We start from the raw sequence: 23978 nt of genomic DNA on the forward strand, positions 1-23978 counted from the left end.
CTTTTCTGTTCAGCACACCATTGTTTTAAAACTGTTGATACCCTGTTGGTTGACTGAATTCTCCCCTTGACTGAGAGCTTCTGAATTTGTATTTGGCACATTTAGGGACATCTATTTTCTCTAAAATGATAAAGATTTGTTCTATGCCTGATTCTTAAATACTTTACAGGTAAGAATTATTCACAGAATGTTAAGAATACTTTGTAGAAGTAATGTGTGGTAGATGGCCAAATCAGTTGTCTGTAGTCATGGAGGTTATAAGTACTTTAGGAAAATCAAAAAAGGAACATTTCAAAATAATTTACTTTTAGTCTTAGGATGTACTTTTTTTTTTTAATATACTTAAAGGTCTGGGGATTTAGATAAAGCAGTGCAATCACACTGTGAAAATCGGATTTAGATGGAACCTAGAAATTTAGCTATGCAGCCTCATCTCTTTTGGCCTCTGTTTTCCTCACCTATAAAATGAGAGGGTTAGATTTAGGGGAATGAATTATAGTCATTTTCAAGTATTTTAATGGCTGCACCCAAAGGTGCAGAAAGAAGAAATGCAGAAAAGTTGAAAAGAGATCATTTCATGCTGGACATAAGAAAACTTTCCTAATGATTAGAACCACCAGGCAAGTGGACAGCCTTGGGAATGTTTTGTGATTTTTTTTCCCCTTTTTCAGAAGTCTTATCAGGAATATTGTAAAGAGAATTCCTTTTTAGGTACAAGTTGGCCTAGGTGTCCACTATGGCCCCTTTCGACTCTGAAATTCAGTGCTAACTAGAAGATCTCTGACATCCCTTCTGGCTCAAGAGTTATGATCCCAGGAAGTGGGAGAAACATGCTGTCTGACTTCATTTGGAAGGCTCTTAGGTAGAAGAGTTAATAATAGTGGTGATTAGAAAGCCCGATTCTGTTCAGTGTATTGAAAATTTTCCTAAAACTACTGCTGTCTAAAAGTAGAATTGGCTGCTTCCAGAGATTTTCAAATGGAGGTCAGATGAATACAATATAATGTTGTGCTTGAATATTCTTAGGGGTAAAACATTGGAAGAGACAACCCAGTAGCCATATGGCTGAGAACACAGATCTAAATTATGTGGATTCTGAGAAACCCTTCCAACATTGAGGTTCTGTGACATACTAATAGTTACTTAACTATTTGGGTGCCATGTTGGGACTCACAATTGGCTCGCTTGACCCTTCATCCGGCTCTTTTCCCTCCTAAACTGCATCACATGCTGCTTCTTATTAAAATGGAAAGAAATTGCCAAAATGGGGGTTTCCAACATTTTGTTTCTATTCCACTAATCAGAGCACTAGTAAAATTTTTGTGAAGATCTGACTAATATAACATTTTTATGTGGAGACTCTGGGAATAACCCATGTAGGACCTGTAAGAAAAGTCTCACAGGTTGAGAAAGTGTGGCTAGGTTGTGAGCTGCCCTTTTTGAAGGAGTATACACATCAGTGAGATCACATATCCTTTAAATTATATAATACCAGTACATAACTAGAACCCTTATTCAAAAGAATTAAAGCCATTGTAAGAACGTGTCAGGAAACTGCTACTATTTAGATGATTATCTCTTTTCATCTTTTGAAATCTAGATTTGACTTTGTAGGACCTAATTTTTTTTTTCTAGCTCATCAATCAAAAAAAGGGCAAGTAGATAGAATTGGGCAGTGGATAGTGTGGCTGGGAGCCAGGAAGACTCATCTTCCTGACTTCAAATCTGGCCTCAGACACTAGTTTTATGTCCCTGTGCAAGTCACTTAACTCTGCCTCAATTCCTCATCTGGAAAATGAGCAGTAGAGGGAAATGGCAAACCATTCTAAGATCTTTGCCAAGAAAACCCCAAATGGAGTTGCGAAGAATAGGATACAACAACAACAAAATCTTGATGAAACAGAGCACTCAAATTTATAAGATGCTGCATTTAGAGGACACCGACTACATTTACCATTTTGGGGTTATATTTATTCACATTTGCTATTTTATAGCTTAGTAAAAATAAATGGTCAAAGTGGGAAACTTCCAGATGCCTGCCCAGGGTCAACTTTCCCAAATATACACAACAAGCAGGTCAATCAGAATCCCTTTTCTCTCATCCTCTTGCCTATTTCACTGAGAAAATACTTGGGTTATAAACATTCCCCTGGTAATAGGCATTTGATTTTTCATGCATTCCTATTCTATTACATGTTTTGACTACAAAATGAGGATTTTTAATAAGAATTGCCAACATGATAAAAATTATAAATTTTAGCTCCTCAATAAATTAAGATACATTAAATGTCTACTTTGTGCTAAGTTCTGGGGATACAAAAAAAAAAAAAAAGAAATAGTCCCTGTCCTCTAGAGACATGCAAATATGTATACAAAGCAAACTATTGTTACCCAGCTAGCACATAGAACAGTAAAAAGAGCTGGTAACTGAAACCTGAACAGAAATTCGAATTTGGTGCCGGGCATGTTAGTGTTTCATAGATAAGCTACTTCAGCACCTGCCCAGAAGCAGGATATAGCTTCAACTCAGCTGAACAATGTGATTAGCTTTCTTGGTATTACAAAAACCAACAACAACAAACGGGCATCTGCTTGCACTGCTGGCATTATAAATCCATTAAGTGTAGGTGGAAGCAAACTATCCCGAAGTCTTAGAGGGAGAGAGAAAGGGACGGGGGGGGGGGGGGGGGGGGGGATTAGGGTGCTCAAGCAGATTTGCTCAGGGTGGGGGATAGACCTGTTTTCTGGTGGTAAACCAAGGTACAAAAAGTCAGGCAAGGAGAGCTCAGTGAGGCCAGGGTCCTGGGAGAGGAGAGTGTACGGATACCCTGGAGGGCAGGTGGTGCGGCTGTGATGGGGCACAAGATCACAAGATCGGCTTTCTAGGCTATTTATTCAGAACTGAGTGTAAGGAAAGCCAACCTTGCCTAGCTAGGAATCGGCCAAGTTGTTCTCTGGTGCATCTTTCCAATGCCCAGTCCTAGAGCTGAACAGTGGAGATTCCATAGCGAAGATTCCACAGTTGTGCAAAGCCCACATCTGGCCGAAGGCTGGCAGTCAGGCAAAGTTCCTGAGCAAAGCCTTACAGACTGGATGCTCTGATTGGTGTAGCTGCGTCCTGCCACCCAATGGAAACTTACGAGAGAGCGTCATCAGGAACTTCTTCGTCGGTTACCGGAGGGAAAATGAAATCGCCAAGCAGAGAGGAAGTCGGTAGGTGGATCCCCATTAACTCTCCCTTTATTTAAGCAAGCTCTCTTCTCCGCTCTGATGACGGGACTGAAGGTACGAGACAAGAATGGTCCTGCTGACCTGGGCCGAGCTCTAACGATCCCAACTCTTGGGTCTCTGCCACTGGCTCCTGCGACTTCTTCTTCCATTCCCTGGTAGGCGCGTTCGTGCCAGTGCGTGGTTCTCGCCCTAGAATCTCTAGGTGCAGGAGACGGTCCTACCACAATGCTAAAGCCAGAACTCAGATCCCCGTGCCTTTACCTACCACTTGCGATCTCTGAAGCAAGCATTTATTGGCCGCCTAGTTTGTGCTATCCCAGGTGCTAGTCTCCGTGGATTGGAGCACAATCGTTGAGTAATCCATCCCTGCCAGGCATGGCAAGTTTCAAGCCCATCTTCCCTTTGTGGCGGTGAACTCCCCGCTCCACAGCCATCCCTTGGACTCCTAGACCGGCCCCCGACCGCCATCTCTCTAAGGAAAAGGGAACTTTGTTTTTATCCTGGAGGCCAGAAGAGTTTTTGGTGGAGCAGCGGTCTAATCCTCATCTCCAGGTCCCAGGATTCGAAGCATCCTAAAAGCCCAGCCACGGGTTCCCTTGGCGTTCTGCTCCGCTGCCCTTCAGTCGTGCCCTGCCCTTCACAGCTGGCTTAGCTTCCTCCCCGCCCCCCCAGGCACGTGCCGCCCCCTTTCCTTTCCCACTTCCCGCTCGGCCCCCCAGCCCCGGCCCGGCTCAGCCCTGCCCCTCCCTCCTCCCCAGCTTTTGGATTAGAGCTCCGCCCCGGCCCAGATAACCTCACTAGCCAAGTCTGGGGCAGGAAGACTCCTCCTCCCGGGGCCCTAGTAAATACCTCCCCCGCCTCCTTCCAGCCCGCGCAGCTGCTCCTCTGGGCCAAGTGAGACTGGGCTGCTCGCGACCCCGGCTGTGCGGCTCCCTTTAGGAACTTGAGGCGTTCGCTTGGTGCCTGTGCCGCCACTGCCGCTCATTTTCAGTGAGTACTCGAGCCTGCCTCCTTCCTTCCTTCCCCGCGCCACGGGGAGAGAAAAAGCCCGGAGGGCTGAAGCGAGGGAGCAGCCCTCTTCCCCTCGCGGACCCCTGCCCGCTGGGCTTCCTTTTCTTTCCTCCCCCGTCGGCTTCCGAGCTCCGCGCTCCGCTCTAGTTAGCTTTTTCTCGGTGCCTTTTGGAAAGCTCCAGACTGGGACGTCTGTGAGAAAGTTGTCAGCTACTTGGTCCAGCCTCCCCGTTCTCGAGTGGCGGCGAAGTCCGCTCAGCCTCCACTGCGTCTGCACGGACTCGCGGGTTTCTTTAGCGTCCTCTTCAGACCCCCCCCCCCCCCCGCCCCCTCGCCGTGAACCGCTGTTTGTGGTGTCACTTTCTCCTGCTAGCCGCATGGACGTGCCAGGCAGTCCATTCCCACGTCCATCCAGGGATGGCAACGGTGCTGTGGTGAAAATGGCGAGGGAGGTGTAGCCGCAGGTCTGGACCGTCCCGGGGTAGGTCTCCGGTATGGGAGAGGTGGGTAACCACACCTGTTCGACGTGCAGCAGGCCTGGGGAAGACGAGGGGCTGGGCCGGCGGACCAGAAGAAAAGGGAGCACTGAGTGGAAAGTGGTCCTAGTCTGTGGCTTTCCAGCCCGGCTCTCATCCCAGCTCTAACGTGTGTGCTTTGGGAACCAGATTGTTGCACCGATGGGCCATTCTGGACCCAAAGTGGCAGAAAACGGCCAGGTTGCCGGCCGTGGAGCAGACAGAGCCTGGTGGAGAGCTTTCTCAGTCGTTTTCAGTTACGTACAATTTGCTGATGATCGATGCAAGGCAGATCTGCGGTACTTCCGAGTATAACCGCTGTATTGAAGTCCTCTGTCCGACTTCTACTTCCTCTACCATGCTTTAACATCTCATTTGATTCTCCCATGGTTCCATGCAGTGGGGTAGCAGCCCCGTTACACTTAGCTTGTAAATGAGCAAATGACTTTTTGTAATGATGCTACTTAAATAGTGGCTTTTTGAACCCTTGCTTTCAGCCTTAGGATATCAGTGCCACAGCAGAAGAGTGAGTGATAAAGGCTAGGGCCAGCGGCTCTCAATTTCTCCCCCCTCCCCTCTTAAACTCTTACTTTCTGGCTTGGTGAAGGGCATGATTTCCCTCCCAGAGCCAACAAGCACGTCCACTGGGTTATCACTCCTTACCTATTTCCATATTATTCATTTTTGTGTCACCTTTAAAAAACCCAAACCCCCCATCTATGCCCACATAAACAAATGATAAATCAAATGTTTTCCTTCTGAGTTTCTACCCCAACAGTTCTTTCTCTCCATGTGGATAGTGTTCTTTCTCTGAAGTCCCTTGGGATTGTCCTGGATACTTGTATTGCGATTGCATATGATTCTCCCATAATGTTTCAGTTTCTGGGCACAATATTCTCTTGGTTCTGCTCATTTCACTCCGCATCAGTTCAGAGGTCTTTCCAACTTGTATGGAAATCTAGAAGTTGATCATCCCTTGTTGCACAACAGTATTCCATCACCAACATATACCACAACTTGTTCAGCCACTCCCCAATCGAAGGACAATCCCGCATTTTCCAATTTTTACCACCACAAAGAACATGGCTGTGAATATTCTTGTATAAACATTTTTCTCATCTCTTCCCGTTTTTCATTATTTCCCTGGAGATTCTTGATCTTTTGTTCTTCCCGATGAACTTTGTTATAATTTTTTCTAATTCAATAAAAAAGGTTTTTTGGCAGTTTGATAGGTATGGCACTATTTGAATAAGTAAATTAGTCAGGTAAGTGTCATTTTTATTGTTAGCTCATCCTACCCATGAACAATTAATATTTTTCCAATAGTTTAGATCTAGTTTTATTTGTGTGGAAAGTGTTTTGTAGTTGTGTTCATATAGTCCCTGTGTTTGTCTTGGCAGATAGATTCCCAAATATTTTATATTGCCTAGGGTGATTTTAAATGGAGTTTCTCTTTCCAACTCTTGCTGATAATTTTTGTTGTATATATATATATATATATATATATATATATATATATATAAATGCTGATGATTTATGTGGGTTGATTTTGTATCCTGCAACTTTACTTAAATTATTATTTCTACTAGTATTTTAGTTGTTTTTCTGGGATTCTCTAAGTATACCATTATATCATCTGCAAAGAGTGACAGTTTAAGTTTCCTCATTACCTACTTTAATCCTTTCAATTTCTTTTTCTTTTCTAATTGCTACCACTAGCATTTCCAATACAATATTAAATAATAGTGGTGATAATCTGTATCCTTGATTCATACCTGTTCTTATTAGAACTCATCCCCATTGCAGATGATACTTGCTGATGGTTTTAAATGTGTAGTGTTTATTATTTTGAGGAAAGGCCCTTTCCCCCTATATTTCTAGTGCTTTCAGTAGGAATGAGTGTTATATTTTGTCAGAGGCTTTTTCTGCATCTATTGAGATAAGCATGTGATTTCTGTTAGTTTTGTTATTAATATAGTCAATTATGTGTATGGTTTTCCTAATGTTAAACCACCTTGCATTCCGGACATAAATCCCACCTGTTCATAGTGAATAATCCTTGTAAAGATTTGCTGCAGTCTCTTTGCTAGTGTTTTATTTAAGATTTTTGCAATTATGTTCATTAATGAGATTGGTCTATAGTTTTCTTTCTTTGTTTTTTGGTTTTCCTGGCTGGGGAATCAATACCATATTTGTGGCATAAAAAGAATTTGGTAAGACTCCTTTGCTTATTTTGTTAAATAGTTGGTGTGACATTGGGATTAGTTGTTCTTTAAATGTTTGATAGAATTCACTTGTGGATCCATTTGGCCCTGGAGATTTTTTCTTAGGGAGTTCCTTGATGGCCTGTTCAACTTTTATTTTTTCCTGAGGTGAGATTACTTAAGTATTCTATTTCCTCTTTCGTTAATCTAGGCATTTTATATTTCTGAAAATATTTGCCCATTTCTCCTAGATTGTCATATTTATTGCCATATAATTGGGCAAAGTAGTTCCTAATAATTGTCTTAATTTTCTCTTCATTAGAGCTGAGATTGCCCTTTTCATTTTTGATTCTGCTAATTTGATTCTCTTCTTTCTTCTTTTGATTAGATTTACCAGTACTTTATTTTATTTTTTTTCAAAGTACCAGCTTCCAGTCTTATTTATTAGTTAATAGTTCATTTACTTTCTATTTTATCAATTTCTTCAATTTTTAGGATTTCCAAATTAGTTTTTATCTAGGGATTTTTAATTTGTTCTCTTTCTAATTTTTTAAGTTGTAAGCCCAATTCAATGATCTGCTCCCTCTCTAATTTGTTGATATAGGCACTCAGTGATATAAATTTTCCCTTGAGTATTGCTTTGGCTGCATCTCATAGATTTGATATGTTGTATCCTCATTGTCATCGTCTTCAATGAAATCAGTAATTGTTTCTGTGATTTGTTTTTTGACCCACCAGTTTTGAAGAAATAGATTATTTAGTTTCCAATTAATTTTAAATTTGCCTCTCTGTGTACCCTTATTAATTATAATTTTTGTCACATTATGATCTGAAAAAATTGCATTTATTATTTCTGTTTTTCTGTATTTCTTTGCAATGTTTCTGTGCCTTAGTACATGGTTCATCTTTGTATATGTACCATGTACTATTGAAAAGAATCTATATTCCTTTTTTATCCCTGTTCAGTTTTTTCCAGATATCTATTAACTCTAATATTTTATTCACTTTCATTACCTCTTTCTTATTTACTTTTTGGGCCATTGTTGAATTGCAGAACTAATCACCCCAAAGTACCTGGAACATCTCTCCTTACCTCCTTACTCCTTTCCTAGTTGATTCAACAAATATTTATTGAATATCTACTATATTCAAAACATTGGGAAGATCATTTTCCAGTAGTTCTAAATACTGTGGCCTAAATTGTGGGCACTGATATGACATTGGAAAAACTAGAATAGAAGCTGTTGACAAGGACCTGATTCTATTTTAAAGCAGGCAATTATTATCTGTTAGACAAAATTGGATGAAAAGGTGCAAATAGGAATCATTGTGTCCAGTTATTGTTTTTCAGGGAGAAAATCCTCCAATTGTTTAAATCTTATGAATCTATAGGCTGCTTTTAGGTTTGTTAGTAATATATAAAGTGGGTAGTCATAAAATTAATGGTTGGTTGATGTTTTTGTCATTTGAAATGGCACAAGGAACCAAAGTAGAGCCAGAAGGACTTGAGTTCAAATGTCATTTCAGACTCTTAACTACAGTAGTACCTTGACACACGAGTTTAATTAGTTCCATGGCCAAGCTTGTAACTCCATTTATTCGTGTGTCAAATCGAGTTTCCCCTTTTAAATGAATGAAATTGTAATGAATCCATTCCAGCCCCCAAAAACCACACACATTTTTTCTTTTATATGCTTTTAAATACAAAAATGTACTTTATAAAAATATTTGTAGATAATAAGAAAAAATATAAAGAAATAAACTTGCTTATTAAATGTTATTTACCTTCAAGGTCAGGTGAAGATGTCGGTAGAGAAGGTTTTCATTCCTGTAGTATTTCTTAACACAACTTACTCTCTACAGAGGTAATGCTACATTTAAATGCAAAATTGACCTTACACATTCTTTATGACATATAACCTTACTGGTAACTTTATTCTGTATTGCTTAATATTCTTCTCAGTGACTTGTATTGGGGGTCACACTTTCCAAGTTTGAGGATGATGCAGTTTTGAAAAAAAATGTTGTTGTTCAATGCTTTCTGGCTTTGTGATCCCATTTGGACTTTTCTTGGCAAAGAAACTGGAATGCTTAGCCATTTTCTTCTCTGGTTTATTTTACAGATGAGGAAACCGAGGTAAAGAGATATTTAAGTGACTTACCCAGATCATACACAGAAAGTATCTGAGGCTGAATTTGACTCGGACCTGTTTACTCTCCACTTTGCCACCTAACTGCCCTTGATAGGATAGTTATCAAATAGAACTGGAGTATCAAGTAATCTTAACTGGTTCAACATACTGGAAGAAAGATGGTATTTCATGGGCAACTAAGTGGTATAGTAGATCGAATGTTGGTTCTGGAGTCAGGAAGACCTGAGTTCAAATTTGGCCTTTAGATACTTACTAGCTGTTTCATTCTGGGCAAGTCACATCCTCTCTTTGACTCGGTGTCCTCAGCTGTTAAATGGAAAGAATTTTTTTACCTATTTTAGGGGTATTACTCTAAAGATCTAATGAAATAATTGTCATGCGTTTAGTACAATGCTTAGCATCTAGTAAGAACTGTATAAAAGGTAGCTATTATAAATGTTTCATATGACCATCAGCTACATAAATTCCAGATAAGGAGAAGTGGCTACCTATCACTACTTTGAAAACAAAGGAGGGGTTTTAGTAGACTCTCAGTGAGTCAGCAGGGTAGCTGCCAAAGGTCCTGCTGCAGTCTTAGAATGCAATCGTTGTGAAAGTGTTCCCAATGAGGAGAACCAGTTATATCTCTGTACTCTGCCCTGGTCAGATCACAGTTGGCCTATTGGTCTTTGACAAAGCAGTCGAAGGTGGGGGAGGAAGGGTGGAGGGTGCTGATGCTATTTAGTTTGTCAAAGGGATTGAGAGTCATCCAGGTCAAGGAAGGTAGCTGAAGCAGGGACTCTGATACTCTTAGAGCATCTGAGGCAGTCATCCTGAGTCATCTCGAGTTGTCCTCATTTTTGTCTTGCCACTAGATTTCGATGACTGGAAGAGAGAGTGAGCTGAAGAACTTTTAGGTTCTTAAAACTGCGTTAAGGATTTTGAGACACATTGTATAAGAAAGATCTTCCATGTATAAGAAAGTTCCAAAATGATATGGATAGTTTTGTGAGATTATCATAATCCTAACTAGAATTTATCTAATAAGTTATATTATTTTAGCATTTGCCAAACTCTTTGAATTTTTTACCTCCTTTGAGCTACACAGCTCTTTAAGAGGTAGGTGCTACCTCTTATCATCAGCCCCATTTTCCAGATGAGAAAACTGATGCTTAGAAAGATTAATTGACTTGTTTAGAGTCACACAGTTAGCAAACACCTAAAACAGGATTTGAATTCAGGTCTATCTTGACTACACATCTAACATATAATTCCTTTCCCCCACTATTACTGAAACTGATTGATTCTGAGTGTCAATTGCAATGTCACAAAAAAAAGAAACATGGATAAGATCCTGAGAGTCTTAAGTGTCTTTTCTTTTCTCGATTATTTCCTATTGATCTTATATGTATTTTGTCCATATAGAGTTACATTAGATTTTGAGCACCTAGAGAAAGATTGTCTGTTGCCTTTCTTTGTGGCTCCAGCAATTAGCAGAGGACATAGTAGGTACTTAATAAATGCTTATTGACTGTTTAAATGTATGGCATGGCATTGCTATACTTAATCAGCTTACCATCTTTAAAATAAGTTAGGATAAAAGGAAATGGATTTAAAGCAAAGCATAGGCAAATTCATTGTAAATAGATATTGTTTCCCTCTTGGTAATAATAATAATAGCTATCATTTATTAAGCACTTGAAGGTTTGCAAAATACTTTATAACTATTCTCTCATTTGATCCTCACAAAAACCCTTGGGAGTTAAGTGATATTATTAGCCCAATTGTGGGGGAACTAGATGTCAAAGCAGATAGAGTGAGAAAAGATCTTATTTTCCTGAGTTCAAACAGGGTCTCATTTTCTACTGTGTGACCCTGGGCAAGTCACTTAACCCTGTTTGCCTCAGTTTCCTCACCTGGAAAATGAGTTGGAGAAGGAAATGGCAAACTAAATATCTTTGCCAAGAAAACCCCAAATAGGATCACAAAGAATCATATATGACTGAACAACAAAATTAGCCCAATTTTACTGATAAAGACACTGAGGCAGTCAAGTGACATGCCGAGGGTCTCACCCCGATAAGTGTCTGATGTGGGTTTTGAACTCAGATACTCCTGCTTTCAGGTCCTAGGATTTATCCATTGTACCATCTAGCTGTACTTGTATCTTCCTCCTTTGAGGATTAAGACTATGCAAGACACTGGCAGAGTGATGGAACAGATAACATTTCAAGTCTTTTCTGCTTTAGTTAGATTCAGTGAGTAGATCGAACTCACTCTGGGTAAGTCGCCTTGGCTGAGAAAGACAAAAACAACGTCGTTGTTTCTAAAGAATATGAGACGGATATTTACTAAAGATAACCAATAAGGAGGAACACTGCAGTCAGTCTTGGTTCTGTTGGGCTGGATGTTCCTGGCCTTTCCAGAGCTGAGAGCCTGCTGTGCATCCTAGTATTGCCTCACCGTTCCGCCTGGATGATGCGCTGCTTCTGAAAAGCCCGGCTCTTCTCTCTTCTCTTCACCAAATTGCTTTGCTGTCTGGCGATTTATTTCCCCCCAAAGTGGAGTCTTGAAGATCCGAAGGGAAACAAACGTCTACTAAAATATATTGAGGCTGGAATGAGTTGTGGCTTTCCTTTCTAGGGGGCTTCTGCCCTCGACACCAAATGGCTCTCAATACACTCCCTGCTGATAAGTTTCCCAGTGGAGAGCCACAGTTGAGAGTGAGGTGGCACTAGGAAGAGGTGGCAGCCCCGGGATTTCCCAGCATCTACTGACTTTCCTTCCTTGTGACCTAGAAGGAAATGTAGGGGGAAAAAGATATTGTTACTATACCAAAATAGTTAGGGAGGGCTTGAGAGGGACATAGAATAGAGATCAGAATTTCTACTAAAGTATCGTTGCTTAGCATCTCCCGTGACAAGGAGAGTAAAAAAGACTTGCAGCCCATCCTAGTCAAGACTGTTTGGCTTGCTTTAGCCAGGCTGCTGGTATGATAAGCTTTGAAAGAGGTGAACGCGGGGCCCTTCTAAAGAGAGATCTTTCTGTTGTATTTGCTGATACAGTCTACAGAGAGAGCAGTACCCTCTGCTACCATCAGTGTCCTCCGTGGCTTGGATAAAGGCATAGGATGGACTGGAGCCAGCTGGGACCTTTAGTTGTCAGCATTTATTCCCATAAATTGGCAAGTGCTACAAATCGAGGGTGGTTCTATGGTTTTGTGGATTGTCTAGACTTAAGAAAGTGATGGAGAAAATGGTCATGTGCGGATTACATTTACAAGGTTTTGTACATATATTTTTAAAGGCAAAGTTGTAAAAGAGCACACCACTGCATGGTCATCAACCACAAAGATGGGCATCATTTAAGCTCCATAAAAGCTTGGGTTGGCTGTACTATTGGGTTAAATCTTAAAACAGGATATTTAACAGGATAAACATAAAGTCTACTCTTGGAGTAAAGAAACTCAGTGGCACATAATGGGACAAGCCTAGCTAAATTCCCGTGAGATTGTGCAAGGAGCCTCTTTAGGAGACACTGTATCATTGAGGTCTAAGGTGATTTGGACCTAAACTCATGTGATAACTTTGTGAGTTGGATACAAGCAGTTATGGAAGTAAAAATGTCAACATTTTTGGGGCAGCTGGGTAGCTCAGTGGGTGGAGAGCCAGGCCTAGGGACGGGAAGTCCTAGGTTCAAATCTGACCTCAGCCACTTCCCAGCTGTGTGACCCTGGGCAAGTCACTTGACCCCCATGGCCTAGCCCTTACCACTCTTCTGCCTTGGAACCAATACACAGTATTGACTCCAAGATGGAAGGTGAGGGTTTAAAAAAAATGTCAACATTTGGTCATTGATTTGGATATGTGGGGTAATGGAGAGTGGGAAGCTGGGAATAATGCCCAGGTTACAAACTAGGAAAACTGGAAGGATGGTGGTGTTTTCAACCAAAATAGGGAAAGAAGGTGTGGGGAGAAGTCAATGGCTTCAGTTTTAGACATGGTCAGTTAACAATGTTTCCAGGACATCCAAGTTGAAATGTCCAAGTCGACAATTCATTGTTGATGAAAGACTCAAGTTCAGGTGGGCTTTCTCAGCATAGAGATAGTAGTTTAAAAATCATGGGAACTCATGAAGTTACCGGAAGAATAGAGAGAGAAGTGAAGCGGACCCAGGACAGAGCCTTGGGCAGTACTCACAGGTAAGGGTCATTGCACAACTTTTTTTTTTCATCAGAAAACTTCCTCTGTTATGGCAGGTATTTGGTTCATCATTTCTTAAAAGTGAGATCTGTACTCATGGTAGAGAACTAGCTAGAAGGATTCCTTGGGCCGTAGTGACTCATTATGACTCATATTTTAGAAGGAAGTGAACTCAAGTGTGTATCTTCTGCCGCAGGTAAATAAGTGATGGTCTCCCTACATCCATATCTGGTCACTTGGCTTCCTTCTTTTTATGGCAGTAAATGATTGATTGCCTTTCCTAGAAGACATGTCTGCAGTTTATGCCAGGTAAAGAAACTGTGTACAAACAGGGAGTTTCCCAATTAAGCATGTATACTACCTATGAAGCTTATCTCTCTCTCTCTCTCTCTCTCTCTCTCTCTCTCTCTCTCTCTCTCTCTCTCTCTCTCTCTCTCTCTCTCTCTCTCTTTCTCTGTCTCTGTCTCTGTCTCTCTCTCCCTCCCTCCCTCTCTCCCTCTCTCTCTCTGTCTCTCCCTCTCTCTCTGTCTCTTTCTCTCTCTCCCTCCCTCCCTCCTCCCTCCCTCCCTCTCTCTCTCTCTCCCTCTCTCTCTCTCTCTGTCTCTCTCTTTCTCTCTCTCTATCTTTCTAATAATAAATCTTTTAAAAAACAAGAGGGGAATAATCTGATTTATAAAATGGAACTAATTTTATAACTTTAATATTAAGCCTTCTGTTTGTGTTAAAATATTTGCCTGCATTTTTAGAAAGATCACCTCTGGTCTCAATGTTTAGTTGGGACAGTCTCACATCAGAAGCTTTGCCCTGGGTAGAAGGATCTCAACTTTTTCAAAACACAGAATTATAAAGGAAACCCTACATTTAATTTTTATAAAATTATGGATAAAAATGTACATACCCCAGGTTTAAAAAAGTAGCATGGTGCCAAGCAGGTTGCTGAGCTCTATGATACAAAGAAATGCAAAAAGAACAACAACAAATTGTGAATATAAACGCAAGGTGTTGGCATGTGTAGTGGATAGTTTGGACTTGGGGGACCTAAAGTCAGGAAGATACCATAAATAAATTAGGGGAACATACAATAGTTTGCCTGGCACATCCATGGAGAAAGGAAGAATTAATGACCAAACAAGAGATAGAGAACGAAAATATAATCAAAATTATTCATTTTACATTATATAAAGTTAAAAAGTTTTTTTTACAAACAAAACCAGTGTAACCAAGATTAGAAGGGAGACAGCGAATGGGGAAAATTTTAGAACAAATTTCCCTGATAAAGGTTTAATTCCTTAAATCTATATATAAAGAACTCAGTCAAATTTATAAGAATGCAAGTCATTTCCAATCAACAAATGGTCAAAGGTTATAAACTAGCAATTTTTTCATGAAAAAATCAAAGCTATCAATAATCATTTGAAAAAATGTTCTAAATCACTCATTAAGAGAACTGAAAATTAAAACAATGCTGAGCTATCACTTCACACCTATCAGATTGGCCAATATGGCAGCAAAGGAAAGTGGTAAATATTGGAAGGAATGTGGCAAAATTGGAGCACTAATTTATGTTGGTGGCTTTGTGAACTGATCCAACCATTCTGGAAGGCAATTTGGAACTATGCCCAAAGAGCCATAAAATTGTGTATACCCTTTGATCCTGTAATACCACTATTCTATTTTCTAGTCTGTATTCTAAAGAGATCATAAAAAGGGGAAAGAACCTACTCGTACAAAAATAGTTATAGCAGCTCTTTGTGGTGGCAAAGGGAAGGGAATATCGATCAGTAGGGGACTGGCTGAACAAATTGTGGTATTTGTTGGTAATGGAATACTATTGTGCTCTAAGAAATTATAAGCAGGATGATTTCAGAAAAAGCTGCAAAGATCTGCAGGAACTGATGCAGAGTGAAATAAGCAGAACCTGGAGAACATTGTGCACAGCAACAGCGATATTGTGCAGAAAGATTTAACTACTCTCAGCAACACAATGACCAGCCTCAGAGATTTACTAGCTATGTGACTCTGGGCTTAACACTGCTCGCCTCAATTTCCTCATCTGGAGAATTAGCTAGAGAAGAAAATGGCACATAATTCACTCCAATGTCTGTACCAAAAAATCCCCAAAAGGGGGTCATGAAGAGTCAGACAGAAGTGAAAAACGTCTAAACAACATAGCAGGTCTAGATATGAACACAAGTTTTCTAAATAAAGGGCTCTTTCCACCATAACATCATTTGGCTTTTTTTTTTTGGGGGGGGGGGGGTAACAATATGATGTGTGTATATATGAACATGTGAACACATATGCTAGCTGATTCTTAATTCACCAGGTAAATAGAGGTCATGGGGAACATAGCATTTTATTTTTAAAAGTTTTTTTTAAACTCTTACTTTCCATCTTAGAATCAATACTATGTATTGCTTCCAAGACAGAAGAGTGGTAAGGACTAGGCAATGGGGATTAAGTGACTTGCCCAGGGTCACACAGCTAGGAAGTGTCTGAGGTCAGATTTGAACCCAGGACCTCCCATCTTTATGCCTGGCTCTCAATCCACTAAGCTACCCAGCTGCCCCCCCAAAGTACTACTAATCTTGCCCTATGAAAATGGCAAGCCACTACAGTGAAAGCCAAGAAAGCCTCATGAACAGTAATGATCCACAAGGTCATAAAGAGTCAGACATGACTGAATCAAATGGCTGAACAACAACAAAAAATCTTGCCCTAAGCCTTTTTTATCTGTGTTACCCAAGAGAATTTATTAAATACTATAGCTTGAAGTTTACCATTTCTACCTCTACAGCCATCTGTGCTGCAGAATTACAGAAGGCAGGACAAATTAGAACTGGGGGAAATCTAGTCACTGGGGGATATGCATTGACCGGGAAAAACAGTGAATACTGGCAGAAGCAAAGTGGTAAGATTGTGTCCCACCTTTTTCATGCTTAGGTGGCCCTATTGTAAAATTCTTCTCCTTTTAAAGCTGCTCTTGATATTTATTTTATCCTAATTTTACCTCATTATACTATTTGGAGTAGTAGAAAAGAAATATCCAATATGAATGTTGCTTAGGCCAAGACCATATAGAACTACTCAGGTGGTGGGTGAAAGAGCCCTCATTACTTCAGATAATGCAATTTCCCCCACTAGTATGGGAAATTGGCCCTTAGGCCATGGACCAGTGATGGCAAACCTATGGCACAGGTGCCAAATATGGCATGCAGAGTGCTCTGTGTGGGCACACAACCTCTGCCCCTCCACCCCCCCAGTTTGTTACTAGAAAGGCAGAGGGTCTTGTGTGGAGCTGCTCCCTTCCTCCTCTCCACAGCACCTGATGACATTTTCTTTTTACATCTCTGCCCCTCTGGCCAGCAGCCCAATGGGAACTCACAGGGGGTAAGGGGTTTACAGGTGGCAGAGCTGGAGGGGAGTGGAACACTCTGACCATTCTCCTCCCCCTCTCTACACTTGCTGAGGATATTCCTTACTTCATCCACCCCTTTGCCCAGCAGTCCAATGGGAGTGCTTTCTCCCTCCCCTATGTCAGGTAATGAGGTGGGGCATGACACACAGTCTCTGAGAGAGGGTGACCATGGCACTTGGTCTTTGGAGTGAGGTGTGGGGGCAGGGTCCAGCATTCCATCTCTAAAAGGTTTGCCATCACTGCCATTGACAAACCTTAAAACCTTGCAGTGATAAAGGACAAAATACTTTTTGGCAATGTCTTTTTATTTTTTAATGAAAGGGTGAGGTATTGATGTAAACAGAAACTGTAAGTTTAGTAGGAGTTCTGTAAGTTGAAATCAGAAGACTTTCTTTTTAAGTCTAGTGTTCTTGATACATTTGGGAACATGAAGTAATTCTTGAAGAAAATGATATTTAGTAGAAATTTCTTTTTACTAAGAAAAAAGTTTATTACTTTTACTCTAAAGATTGCTAAATTTTACCTAACGTTTACTAAAATTGAACGAAACTTTCAAAGAACTTTGCCTTTCTGTTATAGTTTTACTACAGAATTTTGATGCTGCTCTTTCATTCTATAAATTCTTATTTCTTCGTGATATAATTGTACCGTTGTCCTGGTACTGAGGAGATTCTATTTCCAACTCTGGGTGGTAGAAACATCTACTAATATCCCTGCTCTGTGGACTAGTTTAGTTTTTCCCTAAAACAGACATTGACTCGTTTAGTTCTGAGGACTAAGGCTTAAACCACTAAGGCTTCTTGGTCATTTATGTACAAAAGCCCAGCGTAGGAGGAATCAGGGTCTTCTCAGGCTTGGCACAATCTTCTCCCCTAGCATGCCATCATATGCAAAGAAAGGTGGCTATGATCAGCTGAACCAATGCTTTATCCTTGCTAGAAAAAAAAAAACACATCAAATGAGTAGACTTTTTTTTTTAACTCTACAAATCCTTCTACATTTCACCTTAGTTGACTGTCTAGAATATTATTCTATTCAGTTCTGGCCTCTATTTTTAGAGAAGGATTTTGATCAGGTTAGTGAAAGGTTTGGAATCTTTCCTTAATGAAGATTCATCTGGTTTACCTCTCTTGGGTGGGAGTTGGGGGACATTATCGTTGTCTTGAAGTCTTTGAAGGTCTGGGACAGAAGAAGGATGAACCTGGAGCCATGGGAAACTGCTTGCTCCCTTAACTGAAGTCTACTTAGGCTGGCTGGTGGGAAAATCTTAACTGTTGAAGCTGTCAGGAAGTGGTGGGTTCCCCTTCACGGGAGGTTTTCACACACACACAAACCTGTTGGATCTTTACCAAGGGAGGAAAAGGGATGCTTTTTCAGGAGTGGGTTGAACGGGATGGCTTCTGGGGTCTCTTCACTCTGAGATTCTGTGGTTTACTGCTATGGTCTTTTATTCCATGAATGCTTTCCATATCTTAATATGTTTTCATCTGTTGCTGTGGCCAAATAGCTGCTTCTTAATTTGTCAGGTAAAGAGAGGCACATATTTAGAAAACGAATTTTGCCCAATGGAGAAGGAAATGGTAAACTACTCTAGTATCTTTGCCATCACTTTATTAAGTCTAGCTGTTATAGTCATGGTGGCCTTCTTTTATGTTGAAAACAACGACTTTCTAAATTCCAGTTGGTGGTGGTCAGACAACCACAATGCTAATCTTTCTAGCATAGGAGAGCCTTCTTGACCTTATACTCTGCCAATGTTGCCTTTCAAAAGCCAGCAGTGTGATCTGAGTAGGACAGTATACGTTTGCAATGGAGCGCCATATTCAATTGCTCACTAGACCCCAGCCAAAGTGGGAAAGGAAAGTCGAAGAAAGTGCGACTCAGATTGATCACCTTTGATAATTGTCAAACGCTTTGGCGATCATTATTGTGGAAGGAGAAGTTAAATATAAGGGTTCTAGATTTCAAGCATCAGTTAAATCTCTAAAAGCATTTTTGTTTTCCTAAATTGATTGTTAAAGCACTAAAAGTCTCCTTAGATTATTCTAGGTCAATCTTATTTTGATGTTCTTGTTGTCAAAAGTATACGAAGATATTGTTTGAAGAACTTGTATGCCTACACAGGGACAACAGGAAAGGCAAGAAATGTAAATAAAGCTAATCAACATGAGTTAAATGCAAGCTGTTGCTTTACCTCATTCTGTGAGATAATCCCATCTGTTTGGAACATGGAGTGAGAGACTTGGAGTAGGAGGTATGAGAAGCAGTATGTATGACTTAATGGACAGACACTGCTAAGGAGATCCTTGAATCCTGGCTCTGACACTAATTAGCTCGATGATGCTGGGTAATATCCTTTAACCTCTCTGATTTCCCTCCCTGAACAATGGAGATGAATGACTGAAAAATGAATGAAACATGAATAATAGGTATTAAGTCCTAGGAATACAAATAGAAAAATAAGACCACCTCTGCTCTGAAGAAGCGCATACGCTAACTGGAGGAGTCCCATGGGGCCATTGGCATGCTTTGGTAGAGGAATTGTTCATATCGGTAAGTCTGGAGGCCATAACCACAGGATAAATAGTAATAATGCCAGCAAGGTCTACCTCACGTGCTTATTTTGAGAATCAAATAAATCACAACAAAGGTTTTGAACTGGAAAGGATCTTGGCCCATTTGCTAAAGAAATACCTACTGATACAGATCTGTCAAGTCTAGCCCCTGCTTGGAGACCCTCAAGGAGGGAGTCTCCCTCCATCCCTTCAGGAGGCATTCCACTCTTGATCGTTCTCATTGGTGGGACTTTTTCCCAATATCAAATTTAATTGGCCTCTTTGCTTCCTAATTTGGCTCTTTGGGGCCAAACTGGAGAAGTCTGACCTTTCTTCCACACAAAAGCCCTTCAAATACTTGAAGATAGCTATCCTCTTTCCGGAGTCTTCTTTCCTCCAGAACCAACATGCCTAGTCCTGTAACTGCTCCCATGAATTCGAGACCTTCCCCATCTTTGCCTTCCTCTGGGCATTTTACAGATTATCACCCAGAACTGACCACAGTGCTTCCGAGGAACTTGGATGAGTGCAGCTTGGATTGTGTGCTGTGCTGACTCTCCTCTCTCTGTCATGGGAAGCCGCATTACTCTTAAGCTTTACTCTTAACCCTAATTCTTGGGCATCTCCTTAGAGTCCAGTTCCTTAGCCCTACACAAGAGTTACAAGCATCCTGTGCACACATTGCCCGTTTCCTCTTGGATGGCTAGTGGAGAATAGGCTTAGTAATACTGTTAGGGTTCAAGGGCAGGCTCAGTACAGCGACTCTGGGGGTCTGTTTCCAAACTGCTTCCCAGAATGACTCGATGCATTCACAGTTCACCAGTGCCTTAACATGCTTGTGTCAAGCTTTGACAAACATAATGACTAAAGTAGTTAGAAAGAACAGGTCTTTACTTAGGACAGGAGACAGTGCTCAGCTTTGGCCACAGTGAAGAGTCAGCACGTCATCTACACAGGGACTCTGGGAAAGCACAGCACCAGAGACGATTATCCAAGGAGCAATAGACCTTGGTCGTCTTATGTACCTTTTGGGGAATTAAGGACAGAAAACTTACACTGCCTGGTTACAAGCAGGCTTGGGAAAGAGGCTGTCACCAGAGACTGGGTACCAGAGAATGGCTTGAGATTCTATGGGAGAAACTTCTAAGACAAAGGGGTACTTAAGCTTTGATTATGTCTCCTAATTCTACCTAAACTGAGATCATTAGTTACTTTAAGGCAGGGGTCCCCACACTTTGTATACAGGGGGCCAGTTCACTGTCCCTCAGACCATTGGAGGGCCGGACTATAAAAAAACAATGTATAGTGCTGTCTGGGATAGCGGAGGCTGCAGCACTGGCTGGGATGGGCCTGTCACACCTTGCACAGACCCATCACTGCCACTACCATACCCAGCAGCCATAGACACAGTGCGGAATCCCCTCCCCCAGATTGCTGCTCACCATGCTGACGTCTTCCATTGTGCAGCCACATAATCCTTTGCATGGCACCTCGTACTCCTTCAGTTACTCTCAGAACAAGGCACCACACAAAGGATGATGTCACCAGAAGTAGTCCTGTACATGAGCAATGCCATGCTTGGCAGCACTGCTACATGCAGTGCTCCTCACTGACCACCAATGAAAGAGATGCCCCTTCCAGAAGTGCAGTAGATAAATGGCCTTGGGGAGCTGCATGTGGTCCTCGGGTCATAGTTTGGGGCCCCCGGCTTTAAGGTTTATTGTTCAGTCTGAAACAGGTCAGTTTGAGACTTCAAGGGTAGGGGGCAAACTTGGGGGTTCTAAAAACACAGTTGACACCTGTTTCCCCATAGCCCTTCTTTTAGGTCTTTAATGTTGTATGGACACTATTTCATCATATGAGCTGCCAATCTCTATTCTCACTCCATTATATCTCCTTTTCCAGTTAGATATCTTCTTGCTGTTTTTTACATGGCTTTTTTCCTACAAATCATTGTTGAATATTTGTTGAAGCCTTTTTACTCCTATTGAAATAGATTTCCATTCTCCTTTGGTGACCTACAATTTTCAAATTCATTCAGTTTGACATTAAATGACATTAAAGAAGGCATTAACATCCATTTTGCCACTGGGTCATAAGGTCCTTCTAATTTGCAGTTGAAACTTTGCATCCATATGTAATCTCCTCCTTGTAATGTAAGCTCCTTGACAACTAGGACCATATTCCCAGAATTCACCTGGGCTCTTTGAACATTTTAAGCACTTAATAGATATTTTATTCCTTCCTTTATTTCTATTCCCCTATCTGTAAGACTTTGGTTTAGATGGTGGGGGGAAAAAAGAAAACAAAAACCATCTGTGTCTTCAAAGAGCTTATCTTGACAAGAGTGATTTATTTAAAAAAGCAAAACCAAAGTAAATAGAAAATAATTGGAGGAGATGAGGACACTTAACACCTTAGGGGAAAGGAGCAAAAAAGGCTTCCATGGAGGAGGGAGTATCCAAGCTGACCCTTCCTGGGAAGATGAACATTCTAATAGGTTCAAGTGAGGAGGAGGGAGTACATTCCAGGCATGTGGGACAGCCTATGAAAAGGCACAGAGATTAAAGATAGGTTGAATTTGGGAACCTGCAGGCCAATAGAGTATGTAAAGGGAAAGGATACCAAATAGTCTAGAGAATTGTAGAGGGCTTGAAATATTAGACTAAAAAGAAATTTTATTCTGCAGATAATAGGGAAATGCCCCGATCTTTTTTCTAGCAGAATAGTGACAAGGTTAATACTGTACCTAGAAATATTCATTTGGCAACCACGTGGTGATGGATTGATGGAGATTGCAGTATCCCGTGCTTCACAGCTAGTTAGTATTGCTAAAGGAATACTGATATCTGCTCTTAACGTTTTTATTGAAGAATGCATATTTCCTGTAAGGAACCCCCATGCACTCTTGCATAATTTCACTGTTTGCCTTTAATATTCAAGCTCTAAGTTGTAATTGTGTCCCCCCAATGTAGTGCAGTTGCTTTAGATTCTATGCCTTGCCATCTCAGTATCCTCCAACAACAGCAAAGTCCCAGCAACCTCTCCCTCGGTTTTCCCGAGAGCAGCCAAAATAGAGAGATTCGTAGAGGTACATTATACCGTACAGTGCCATCACACCACCATCTGACACATCCAAGCACATCATTCGATCAAAGGTTAGAAAATGTTTTCATTTTGAGAAAGTTATTTGGTGACTCGTATTTGTGGTACTGTAGATTGCATGTGTGATGAAACGTGAATATTGTCTAAAATCAATGCATGTCGATCCAGCCATTTCTTGAAGTCCTGATCCAGGGAACTCAGTATGTTCCAAGGCAATTCATTCCACTTTGACCTGTTTTTTTAACCCTCACCTTCTGTCTTAGAATCAATACTGTGTATTGGTTCCAAAGCAGAAGAGTAGTAAGGGCTAGGCAGTGGGCGGTAAGTGACTTGCCCAGGGTCATGCAGCTCACCTAGGAAATGTCCAAGACCAGAATGAAACCAAGACCTCTCATCTCAATCCTGTGAGCCATCTAACTGCCTGTCCCTTTGGCCTTGATTTTAATTGGAGGAAGTTGTTTCTAACACTATGCCTGAATTTCTCTCTCTACCAGTTCCACACTTTTAAGTTTTGGCAATTCCTCCTCCTCCCCCCAGAACAGAAAAGACAAATTCATTGGATTTTTTCCCATCAAAAAGCTCTTCAAGTGTTTGAAGGTAGCCAAATGTCCCTAGTTCATTCAATTCATCATAACATAGTGTTTTATCTGGAGCCCTTCAGCCATTGTTTGACTTCCTCTGGCCTCTAGTTTGTGAAAAACTTTCCTGCTTTTGAAAAAAGTGTGGTACCCTGAAGTCAGCACAGCCTTCTGGGTATGGCCAGACCAGGGTAGAGGGCTGAGACTGTCACGCCCTCTTTTACTTCAGCTGAGACCACATTGATTTGTTTTTATATTTCATATACACCCAGGGTGTCTTCTTTGATCATTTATTTTCATGAAAGTAATATTTAAAATCCAAATGCAGGTCTCTGCATTTTACCTGTTAAAGCCTGGTGGATCTTTTTGGATTCTGTCATCCAATGTGTTGGTTTTCTTGCCTAGCTTTGTTTCATCTATACATTTAATAAACATGATACATATGCAGGTAATCAAGACATTGATAAAAATATTAAGCCACATGGGCCAAGCACAGACTCTGTACCATATTCCACTGGAGAACTCTTTCTGTGTGTGAGTGTATGGGGGAGAGAGAGAGAGAATGAGAGATAATTTTTAGAAAACAAATTGGCTTTCTTAATACCAGTAGAACAGATACTGTGAAGTTTTTTCCTTTTCTTTTTTCTTCCTCTTCTTTTTTGTTTTAAACCCTCACTTTCTATCTTAGATTCAATACCGAGTGTTGTTCCAAGGCAGAAGGGAAGTAAAGGGAAGGGCTAAGCAATAGAGGTTAGTTTATTAGCCCAGGATCACACAGCTCAGGAAGTGTCTAGAGTCATATTTGAACCACTGACGACCCCCCTTCTCCAAGCCTGACTCTATCCATTGAGTCATCTGTCTTATTGTGAAGTTGAAAAAAAAAAATTTTTCTCAAGTATTCCTTGGAAAGAGGGATTTATTGAAACAGAGGCCCTTTCTTTACGAAGAACCATAAGGAACTATGGGAAAGAAGCACATTCTTATCAGCAGGTTTAGATAACAAAAGTCCCCCCCACCCCCCAGTAGT

At 41.0% G+C, this 23978-nt stretch overlaps 1 protein-coding gene across 2 annotated transcripts in view; it reads left to right on the forward strand.

Moving 5' to 3' along the window:
* The first annotated feature begins 3015 nt into the window (after window positions 1-3015).
* Window positions 3016-23978, forward strand: part of TNFAIP8 (TNF alpha induced protein 8) — a 138021-nt gene continuing 117058 nt past the window's right edge. The window contains exon 1 of one of the 2 annotated variants that reach the window (XM_056803949.1): window positions 3016-3213. In XM_056803949.1, coding sequence (XP_056659927.1) covers window positions 3129-3213 — 85 coding nt within the window. In that variant the 5' untranslated portion in view covers window positions 3016-3128. The other variant, XM_007497838.3, reaches the window with a different exon arrangement.

The sequence above is a fragment of the Monodelphis domestica genome, chromosome 7, assembly GCF_027887165.1.
Source record: "Monodelphis domestica isolate mMonDom1 chromosome 7, mMonDom1.pri, whole genome shotgun sequence".
NCBI lineage: Eukaryota > Metazoa > Chordata > Mammalia > Didelphimorphia > Didelphidae > Monodelphis > Monodelphis domestica.